At 39.0% G+C, this 12234-nt stretch overlaps 1 protein-coding gene across 1 annotated transcript; it reads left to right on the top strand.

The window, feature by feature from the left end:
- The first annotated feature begins 3055 nt into the window (after positions 1-3055).
- On the top strand, positions 3056-7360 carry LOC142144443 (actin, alpha cardiac muscle 2). Its single transcript, XM_075203309.1, has 7 exons — positions 3056-3178; positions 4536-4676; positions 4995-5319; positions 5607-5768; positions 6213-6404; positions 6494-6675; positions 6965-7360. The coding sequence occupies exons 2-7, from the start codon at positions 4548-4550 to the stop codon at positions 7106-7108; spliced, it is 1134 nt and encodes a 377-aa protein (XP_075059410.1). The 5' UTR covers positions 3056-3178; positions 4536-4547; the 3' UTR covers positions 7109-7360.
- The last annotated feature ends 4874 nt before the right edge of the window (positions 7361-12234 follow it).

Genomic DNA, 12234 nt, shown 5'->3' on the forward strand with positions numbered 1-12234 from the left:
GGAGATGTACATGGGTTCCCATTTGGATAAATCTTGTTGAATACTTGTTAATAAGGGCAGATAGTTTGATCTGTACAGCCCTAAGTAGGGTTTGGTGATGTTTACCCCAAGATATTTGATGGAATGAGGGTGCCACTGGAAAGTGTAGGACATTTGAAGAGCTTCTCGGATAAGGCAGGGGATATGAAGTGATAAGGCTTCAGATTAGGTGTCAATAATTTTATATCCAGACAGCTCCCCAAAGCATGATAATTCTAGCATTAGGTTTGGAAGAGAAATGAACGGATTTGTTAGTGTTAGTAAGACGTCGTCTGCAAAGAGGGATATTTTGTAATGGTTAGGGTCCAGGGAGATACCAGTTATGTCAGGGTTGAGGAAGGTTTGAGGCGTATTCTAGCTGCCATGAGTTCAAGTATGCATATTTTTAAATCACCATCTTTTACCCTGTCGCTAATCTTAGATTTCTTTTATTCTGAAAAATATTTATGACTATTGAGACAATCAAAAAGAAGATAAAGAAAAAACTGTGACTTATTGGGAACCTACAACACAAGAATTATTTTTTTGGGACTATAGCGCCATTACCATTCCCATTTTGTATTTTTATTTATTTATATTTGAGCTGTGCCGGTGCAACTCAGAGTTTGAGGAGTTTGCCATTGACCCTTAGGAGTTATATTTCATTTTGGTAGAATGCTCTTTGGTTTTCATTTTCAGTTTTCCTGCAGATTCATAGTATGATCAAAGTTATTTGAATTGGGGGGTCTTTTAAAAGCTGTCATTTTTTAATGAGAGGCAATTTGAATGCTAATTGTTAGGGCAATATCTTTCATTTGTGTAACCATGGAGCTTCCACAGCACAGGAGTTGAATAATAATGTAAGCAGCATTTTTCCCAGTGTTTCCCAGCAAAACATTTTCTTGAGCGTCACACTGCCTCCACCAGCTTGCCTTCATCCCATAGTGGATCCTGGTGCCCTCTCTTCCGCAGGTGCTATCTCTACCCTCAGAGCATTATACAAGCTGTGTCTGTGGACACACCGCAGGGAGCTTAAGAAACTTCCTGCTGATTACCACTGACACCACTGCTGCACTCACCACTGGTAAGGTTGGAGGGCCAGTGGGGGCAAACTACTGGTTCTCACAGAGGGGCTGAATGGATTAGCCCAGGACTGATCTGCATGGCACATAAAATAAGGTAGTAGGAAGCACATCAAAACCTGATAAACCCAAATCAGGTACTAAGCCGGGTACTAAGCCGGGTACTAAGCCTACATCCTTTTCTAGTTTAAAAAAAAAATGAAAAAGAGGGAAAAAAAACATTAAAAAATTATTTAGTCAGCCCTATGGCTTCACGTGCCACCCTACCAGGAAAACTCCCAGTGAGGCATGTGACCAATACACCCCTGAATTCGGAGGCGGAACTAGCGAGCTGTGGGCCCCAATGCAGAGAGGCGGTGAGGAGAGGACCAGCGCCCCCGACACTCTGCTTATGCCATGCACTGGGCTCCATTATCTCCATGGGGCCCAGTGAACTGCAGCTGCCGAATTAATGGTAGTTCCACCACTGCATAAATTGCCAACAGTCTGTAAACTTAAAAGGGTGGAACCTCTTTATTCTGAAATGCCATTTTGAAACAACAGGCAGAAAATTATGTCAACGATCTTCTATAGGTGCGAACATAATCAGTTAAAGGTTGGAGACCAAGAGAGGATGCCAAGAACCATCTAATATGGTTCCTGGTAACACTATTGCAGCTGAGCAAATAGCCTTCAAAGTGAATGCTATGTCTTATTTCCTTGTTTAAACAGAAAATTCTGTGATGTCATTGCAGTGAATGCACAAGTAATTTCCCACTAGATTACAGTCTGAATGCCGTGCAGGAGAGACCTCTATCAGATATCTCCAGTCTGCTAGAAATATTAGATCCATTTTACATGAAGCGGCTGGATAACATCAAGTTTACATTGAATCCTTTAATGCTGGCAAAAAGGGAGTCCCCTAAAAAACAGAGTTTCCCCCAAGTTAAAAATAAGTAACGGAAAATGCAAATGTTAAAAACAAAATTACATTTAATACGTAAAGAATATACAACTTGTATCTACAGTCCTATCACTCTTCAAATTTAAACTACGGATATACTGTATGGTGTCATTATACTAAAAACATCTAATTTTGTCGACTTTCTCCTGCATAACAGACTTAAAATATATTAATTTCACCATTTTACTAAAAGAATGTCCTGTTTCTAAAATTTAGTTTAGTAAACTAAAAACAGAAGTAATTTCCAATAAAATGGATGTACACAAAACATTGGCATGGTCATAAAGGAGGGTCTATTCTTTAGATGTGAATAGGTTAAGCAACTTGCCTTTTTTTTGGGGAGTTAAAAGAACTGCCTTACATCCATCATATAACAATACTTTATAGAATGTGTTATAACTACTAACATACATCACAGCCATAAGGACAACACTGTAATGTCTTTATAGATTACAATTTTAATGAAAAAATAATAATATATTTATTTTTCGTGCAGAATTTCCTCTGTTAATATGGCATTATTTTACCTTTGTTATAACTAGACCGATGATTATAGTCATATGAAATTAGAACCATTCTGTTAAATACAGGTATATTATCAGGTACTAATGCTTCATTAGCTCTGCAGGATGTAACAGCCGCCGTGCTGCATCTGATATTGCAATCTAGGGTTTACAAAATAACTAGCAACTTACACAGTTGTCCCCCTCTAAATCTTTGTCCCAGACCCCTCTCCCTGAGTGCGCTGGTATAGGGGAATTATCGGGTCATGCTTTGCATGCCATGTGTCCGCACTCTTCCTCTGTTTTGGTTGCCGTGGGGCTGGCAGGACGAATGGGCACTATAGAGTTCCTAAGTGAATCCTTTTACGGCTCCAGCCTCTTTTTACCTGGTGCCCGACCAGACTGGCCATGTATGGGCACCCTGCGGCCAGTGAGAGAGCCCGAGGGGGGCAAGATCGGTGCCCAAGAACCTAATATGGATAGACAGAAGGGGAGAGATCACGGAGCGAAGGGTGGGCTGGAAGGGAGTCATGGGTTATATATAAATACCCCTTAGACAGGACTGCAGCCTGAGCGAGCTGGAGAGCTAGCATAAGCATCCCTGCACTGCCTGAGACAGACCGGAGCCCAAGGTGAGAATAAGAAAGGGGCAGTGCCAGCCTGGGGGAGTGAGCACCTGTATCAGAGGGCGGGACACAAGTTAGAGTTATTTATTAACAATGGGGAAATGGATGAGGTTAAATAGTAGACTAGGTATCTGTAGATCTAAATTAACGTGGGCAGGAAATTAAATATAATAGATATCAATGGGAACAAAATAAAATGAATTTAGAACAATAGATAGGTCAAAGAGTATCATTGTAATGTGTTGCGATGTAGGTATAAGTCATTGGTATCACAATAACAAATATTGTATGCCAAGAAAATAAATACATAGATTGGTCATTTAAAAATATAATGACATGGGAAACTAATGCAATCTAAATGAATAGAGATCATGAGTGCATACAAGTTATGTTTTAGTATCTTATTAACTGAGCCTTATTTTACATTTAAAGTAAAAAAAAAAGTAAATACAATAAAAAACAAAATCTTATTTTTTTTAAATGAATAGAAGGAATTAATTCTGACTTAGGGCTCCTTTTTCACTTCTGTTTTTACGGAAATTTAGTCATAAATGCTGTCATATCACTTTCATGCTGCAACAGAGAAGTCTGCCTGTAAAGACCAGTTCTCGGTTACTATCTAGGAACTACAGGGTGAATACATATATATCAGTACTGACTGATCCACTTTATCCAACCCTGTGAGGGGTTAAAATTTAATTCATTTATTTCAGTAAACTTTCCTTAAAAATAATTTATATTGTGAACAATAAAAATTAAGCATCAATTTTGCATTTTAATGCCAATATTATGGAAATGTACATTCTATCTGATAGACATTGATACAACAGGTTCAAATGTTTTTATAATCAAATGAAATTGTCAACATTTAACAAGCATGTGTGAATCTATATGAAAAGCTACAGAGAAAAATTAGTCTATAGGAGACACATGTAGGTAAATTTTACTTCTTGGGTAGTTATTACTTCTTGAACAAAATGTTTAAATATTTATTGTTTTAATTACCACATAGCTAAAGAAAGCACTACAGATAAATAATGACATAAATAAGAGATAAATTGCAGTTTACCTAAAGAATAATAAGAGATGGACTGTGGTGCATATGATGTTTGCACAGTTACAGCGAACAAGGAGAGAGTGGTAGTGATGACTATGAATTATATTATATATATATATATATATATATATATATATATATATATATATATATATATATATATATATATATATATATGATATAAATGTGTTTATACATTGCCCATGAGTAAGTAGAGATTTACGGTACATAAGTAGCAGATGTACGAGACAGAAAGTCAAGTGCAAGCATTTACAATTTTGCCATGTTTTATATCTATTCTTTCAGAAAGCTACCACCATGTGTGATGATGAAGAAACTACCGCACTTGTGTGCGACAATGGCTCCGGGCTTGTAAAAGCTGGATTCGCTGGAGACGATGCCCCAAGAGCAGTATTTCCATCTATTGTTGGGCGTCCCCGCCACCAGGTATGCATAGGGTTGATTAGAAGAAAATATATTCCTATATTAAGTCAATATTTATTAAAAAAAAATTTCCACCTTTTTTGTAGAAAGATTATTTTAATAAATAGAATAAAACCATCTATATAATATATACATTAATTGTTCATACAATTATATATAATGTTATTTATATATAGATTCATATATATTGAGGAATCTGTGAAACACTACCTGGCCAAAGTTTGGGAATATCTGGCCAGGTAAGTGTTTCACAGGCATCCATCCATCTTGTACAGAAAATCAATTCAGCTACTCATACATATTTGCCCTTGTGTTCTTCAGGGTGTCATGGTTGGTATGGGTCAAAAAGATTCCTATGTAGGTGATGAGGCCCAGAGCAAGAGAGGTATCCTGACTCTTAAATATCCAATTGAACATGGTATCATCACCAACTGGGATGACATGGAGAAGATCTGGCATCACACCTTCTACAATGAGCTGCGTGTAGCCCCAGAGGAACATCCCACCCTGCTCACTGAGGCTCCACTCAACCCCAAGGCCAACCGTGAAAAGATGACTCAAATCATGTTTGAGACCTTCAATGTCCCAGCTATGTATGTTGCAATCCAGGCAGTGCTTTCTCTGTATGCTTCTGGCCGTACCACTGGTAAGTGACAAAGTGACTTAGTATTCCTATCAAGAATAGGTATTATTATTAGTTTTTAATAGTTATCAAGAAATGCAAAGTGTAGGTTAACAAAGTGATTTAAATTTGTAGCACATTCACTAGTACTTATTCCTATATGAGACTTTACTGTAGAAAGTGCTTCTAATAGCATATTATGTACACTAAGTTTTAACATCATTAGCAAGGTTGTTAAGTGTACTAAGTGTGCCCAGTATTCTATGAGTTGTAAACAATTACATTCAACAATAAATGCTTTTTGCCTCTAGGTATTGTGCTGGACTCCGGTGATGGTGTAACACACAACGTCCCAATTTATGAAGGTTATGCCTTGCCACACGCAATTATGCGTCTTGACTTGGCTGGTCGTGACCTGACAGACTACCTGATGAAGATCCTGACAGAGCGTGGCTACTCTTTTGTCACAACTGGTAAGATGATAATCTTGCATCTGAAGTAAGATTGCATAGGTGTGTACCCATCTTTAGAGAGCCCCATTAACTAAGCTCTAGATAAGAACATTTCAGGTCATTTAACACTTTCCTTAGTCAGTAGTTGTTGAATAGAACAGATAAGAATTTATAAGAAAAGTGTCTATTTCATTAAAGCGAAACTACATTTAGTTGTACACATATAACAACTAATTATTAAATGGCTGTAAGTTTTTTCTATATATCAAAACATGTTTTTTTTTAATTATGAAAGAGCACTTGCAGGTCACTTAAATTCACTTGAAAAGCTCAGATTGTATAACCTCCTTGATCATTCTTCCTTCTTCACAAAAGACATAAGGCTGTTGTTTGCATATTTGTACATGTACAATTTTGGGATGTTTGCATATATTTCATTAACATTATTCTTTCATCCACTAACAGCTGAACGTGAAATTGTCCGTGACATCAAGGAAAAGTTGTGCTATGTAGCTCTGGACTTTGAGAATGAGATGGCCACTGCTGCCTCCTCCTCCTCTCTGGAGAAGAGCTATGAGTTGCCTGATGGACAGGTCATCACCATTGGCAATGAGCGTTTCCGTTGCCCAGAGACTCTCTTCCAGCCATCTTTTATTGGTAGGTACAAACTTGTCTATTTTTCTATCATTTCCAAGCAACAAAATAGTTTTCTGTCAGACTAAAGCTCTAACTTATAAATATACCAGGTATGGAGTCTGCTGGTATTCATGAGACAACCTACAACAGTATCATGAAGTGCGATATTGACATCAGGAAGGACTTGTATGCCAACAATGTCATGTCTGGCGGTACCACCATGTACCCAGGTATTGCTGACCGTATGCAGAAAGAGATCACTGCTCTGGCTCCCAGCACCATGAAGATCAAGGTAATTTCAATGATTACATAAAATATTATATTTAATATATAGAACATGACTTATCTTGTTGAATCTTAAAGTATATTTAGTTCAGTACCCTCCTATAGAGCTCTTTACCTCAAAACAGCAGACTAGTACAGTTTTAGTATTCCATTGTCTATTAAACAAATATATTGCCCAGTTAACCCCTGCAGAATACACTGGTTCTATGTAAATCATTTCTAAAAATAACTGATTTTAGAAAACATTTAATAATTTAATTTGTATATTGTCTAAACCTCTATCTTATCTCTCATAGATCATTGCTCCACCTGAGCGTAAGTACTCTGTATGGATTGGTGGCTCCATCTTGGCTTCCCTGTCCACCTTCCAGCAGATGTGGATCACAAAACAGGAATATGATGAAGCTGGTCCATCCATTGTCCACCGCAAATGCTTCTAAACTTGTTTCCTTGATCTTAGTTGTAACATTCTGTCTCAGGTTGACAGTGTTCTTTGCTCTGGGCTGCAGAAAATGTCCCAAACTCTACAAATGACAATGTCCGTCATTCTAACCTCATACTGATTGTGACTCAAAGATTATGTAAAGTGTACATAAAATGTAATTTATTTTAAGATGTTTTGTAACTTCTAAAACATTGACCTAACAGAAGCCAGAGAATTGTCAAGAAACAATAAATGAGTCATTGCCCCACTTGAGTTGTTTGTTTTAATTTAATTATTAGCAGGTACATATTTATTTAGCAAGTATGCACTAAATACTTTATATGAAGTATACTTTAAATATATATTTTTTTAATGTCACCTTTTAATTGACAAGTTATCCTATGTCCAAACAACACTAATACTAGTGATATGGAAGAATAATTGTGCCTTTCAACTGAATAACAAAAATCAATTTTTAGAAAACTTTATATTGGTCTTTAATCAACACCTAAGTCCTGTAGATATTAAGCTATATTTTTGAGATTTGAAGAAAAGGTGATAATTCTGTTAGGCAGTCGCCTGTATTACGTGAATAAAACCTTAAACTCTTATTCATGTGGTACAGGCTGCTACCTAACATATTTATGGACATACTAAATTAAGCTATTACATAGCTTTAATTCTTGACATTAACAGTAAGTGAGCAGTTGTGTATTATTGCCACCTTATTATTTAGTTATGTGCAGATTATAAATACATGAATAAGTGTAAAATGGTACAGTAATATTAGATGGTGAATAAGTGTCTAAAGCAAAGTTCTGTGATAATGCAGTCTAAAGTGTTATACAAAAGAAAAGAAGCTTTCACTACCCCATGGAAATGTGTATAGGATGTGTAAAAAGCAGCCTTTCTTTAATGAATGTTGTGAGCCCCACGTAGAATTAGGAGCAAAGCAAATTTTTCTTGAACAAACCATGTTGCAATGCAAGGGGTGCAAATTCTATTTTATTTTTTTTTAGCACAAAAGAAAAATACTGACTCTTATACATGTAGCACACAGATACTAGACAGCTTCAATTTTATACTGCAATTTACAATGTAGGACATGCTCCCTCTCAACTAAACCTGTCTGCTCATTGAGCCTCTCCTGCAGTGCAGCATGGTTTAGCCAAGGTGCCAATTTACTCTATTTTTTTTGCTTCACTTCTAACACTAAATAAGGCCCACTGTGGCTAATCTTTAAATATGTCTACCAACATCCAGATATCCTTAGTCCTGATATATTTTCATAATTACATAGTTCCACCCATGGAACATAAAACATCTGCATAAGAGTAAGAGTGCCTTTCAAGATTGAAATTACTGTGTATCTTGAATTCACCAGCCCAATAACTGCTAATATTAGTAGTCAAAATGACAAACTCCATACACATTAATTTATTACAATGAGTATGTTATCACTGTACAATTATCAAATAAATATCTGATTGTATTGGAGCGTGTATGCATACAGTTAGGGGCATTCAAACATGCAGCTTTGACTTGAACACTAAGTATTCAAAAATGAGTACACTAATATTCCACCAGAACGTGTAGAAGAATTTTCCATGGAGTGTCTCACTGTGTGATCACTGTGTGATCATAGCCATTAATAAAAAGCATAAGTGTAACAGAACCAGTCCAACACACTCTGATTACATATTACACAAACTTAAAGGAATATGGCTGACATATAGCCAAATATTTAATGATCTTCCGAACATTCCCATTGCTCTTTGATCTTTTTTAAATATAGGTTGGTCTTGTCTACTCTCCAGAAATGTCTGGGAGACTCCCAAATTTCTGGGAGTTCTCCCCCGATTCCCAAGAGAGCAATGCAAACTCCCACATCCTGCCCTCTTCGTTGGTGGTGAAGTGGGTAGGGGTGGAGCTAATCATGTCATCCTGGCCCCACCCCCTGCTGTAATAGGATGAAACTGGTGTAGTGTAGCAGAGGGGCTGGGCCTAAAGATGCAATTCACATGCCCACGCCCCCCCCCCCACCCCCCCAGGACTCAGCATAAAGATATCCCCTCCTGGATGGGAGATCTCCAAGTAGGCAAGTTGGCTCTATCACCAGCTACACTCTGAGGTGATTTAGTAAACCACCCCCTGGCTGGGCTCACCTCTCTATCATCAGCTACACTCTAAGGTAATTCAACATACCACCTCCTGACTGAGCTCTCCTCTCTATTATACATTTATATTCTGCCTAGTGCTGGTTCACTGAAAAGCAGGGGGACCCCAACGCAAATTTTTTCCCCGATTTTTACGGAACCAGCAGTAGTCTGGCAGCACTCGGGTTAATACTGAATAGAGGGGGGACCCCACGCTTTATTTTTTTTAACTTTGATCTATTTTTAACGCTTTTTACAGTTCCGGCTCTATTGCAGAACAGAGTAACTGATGTGTTTATACAGCACGCTGCTAGCAAGCAGCGTGTTGTATCTGGCGTGTTTGAAAGCAAAACTCTCCTGCATTTGCTTAATCACAGCTTTGAGGCTTGTATAGGTGCAGTGGCAAACACTCGGGAGTTTGATCTCTATCAATTTTGGAAATAGCGATTTTGACAGAAGAACAACTCTGGCGATTTTACATGAAATCTCAGCTTCATACATCTGCGAGTTTCAACTCTCCCGAGAAAATCGCTGGATTTGCAAAATCAGACCTTGATACATTTACCCCTGGGAGTCTCACACAGTTCCAAGGAGAACATTAGTTGCTCCAACCAGTTGCTGATTGACTTAATCCTTTTTAAACAAGAGCGCATCCCTGTATTAACCCTTGGCAGTCATTTGTGATGTCAGAGGGGCCCCAGCTGCTTTCAGCTTCCTGTCTGTAAGAGGTGGGTGATGCCTTGATCAGGAAACAGTACATCCACCATGTTGTAATCTGATATGATGTTCACACGAATACATGTAACCCACCTGGCCTTATCTAAGAATAATATGGTTAAACTTAAGTCAATCTAATAGGTTTTTATCCACACATAGATTATGTAACAAGTGAGGTTAATAAATTAAAGCAACCCAATGTTCAACTAAGCACAAGCAACTTTTCACCTAAGTGTTTAAAATTACAGATGGGGAAAATGATGGCTGTCAGACCCATCGTGTCACATACCTCCCCCTTCTTAAATCGGGGCAGAGGGACTTGTCTCTTTAGCAGGACCAGGAGGGATGCCTCGGCCAGGTGGGTTTTGGAATATCTCGGTCCATTGTCCTTTTTGACCAATATCCCGGGGTGGACATATCCCTGAATCTGGTGGGCGTTTATTTAACAATCCACAATCTATCAAAATTTCTGCACTGTCCCATAATTTGAGTTTAGTCTTCCTCCCTGGGTGATGCAATTTCTCAACCACATAGAACAGGCAGGATATTAAAGCATCCAAATAAGTTTGATAATACCACTTTGGGTTTACCGCTTTATTCCCATCCAGCTGCATGGCTCCATCTTTTTGAAAAGTTCCCCCCTCCCCCACATCAATCCCCACAGTAGGCACTAACACCTTTGCCTCTAGTGCATCAGGGTACTGGTCTCTCCCCCCTCCCCCACTTCAATAAGTGACACCTGGAAAAGTGTAGGTTCAGATTGAGGATACAGGGTGTCCAATAAAGATGTTGGATCTGTAACAGCATCCTTGTTCTCCCAGGTACTTCCAGAGAATTCCTGTGTTGGGTCACAGGAGTCATTTTGCATGATAGGGTTGCACAAGGGTAATAACCTGGAGTGTCCAGCTAAGTTAACTTGTAACAGCTGGGGTCCCCACTTCTATTTTCTGCTTCCTTTCTGTTTATTGGACAAAGGACAGGGTAAGCAGGGTTTAACAGAACTTTTCGTGGCTGACTTTTTGACCCTGTTATTTTTAGCCTCTGACATACTGATCTCTGGAGAGTCCGTAGGTTGGAGATTAATAGGGCCCAATTGAGGTTTCTGAAGTACTAAGCCACGCATACTACTGTTTTCTCCATTTACCTCTTCAGCACTCCCTTGTATGTCAGAAGAAGTGCTCACAGTTCTGTTAATTTATTTTCCTGGAGAAGGACAATCTCCTGGGTGGTAATCCAGGAGTCCAGTTCCCTGATCATATTCTGACTCTTTTTGCATAGTACCTGCAAGGACACCCCATTCTATCCCACTCAGGGTAATTTTCAAAACAAGGAGATCTTCTAAAGGAAAGCAATGTGCCTCTCCATAATTTTAACAGGGTCTTTTCCAATTATTACTTCTTTTTGCCCTTCCATTGTCCTTTGTCATACAGCCTGTAATCATGATTTCTGCTGAGATCATATTTTGAGCAAGTTTATCTTTCTCTTCTGTCACAATCTGGTACAGCTGTAAATTATTTGCACTAGGGAGCACACATGCAGTATCCTGCGTTACTTCAATGAATAACACATTTTCAGACCCAACAGGGGTGGATAACTGTAACCCCTTCTTTTTCACCACACTGTGTCCCCTTATTCGTCACCACATTGTGCCCCCTTATTCTTTATCACACTGTGACCACAGCTTCTTCACCACTCTGCACCCCTTTCTTCTTCACCACAAAGTTCCTCCTTCTTCTTCATCACACTGTGCCCCCCTAATCCCATTCTCTCACTCCCTGCTTATGATCTTTTACTCACACTGGGTCCCCTTGTTTATCAGCACACTGTGACCCCTTCTTCTTTACCACACTGTGCCACCTTCTTCTTCACCTCACTCTATCCCCTTCTTCATCACCACACTGAGCCCCTTTCTTCTTCACCACACTGTGTCCCTTTTTCTTCCCAACATACCCACTATCTGGCTTTTGTGACTGTATGATCTGACCCATAGGAATGGTTCCTGTTCAAGAACCATCAGCCAAGGACTTGTTCCAGCATTTGCTTGGTCGTATTGAATACCAGGACGTCACTCAAATGCAAACTCACCAATGCCTTCAAGCGCTAGCTTCACGTCTGTACTCACTACAGTCATTATTACTGTTAGGAACCCCTCCAGCCGGCACAACACAACCCGGAGTCTACTCTGCCAGTCAGGTGTTCACTGGAGCCCCTGATGGTGGGGACAGACTGGGCTGCAGACTGACAGAGGGTCGTGAAGTGTGTACCGGCT

Source organism: Mixophyes fleayi, chromosome 3, assembly GCF_038048845.1.
Source record: "Mixophyes fleayi isolate aMixFle1 chromosome 3, aMixFle1.hap1, whole genome shotgun sequence".
Classification (NCBI taxonomy): Eukaryota; Metazoa; Chordata; class Amphibia; order Anura; family Limnodynastidae; genus Mixophyes; species Mixophyes fleayi.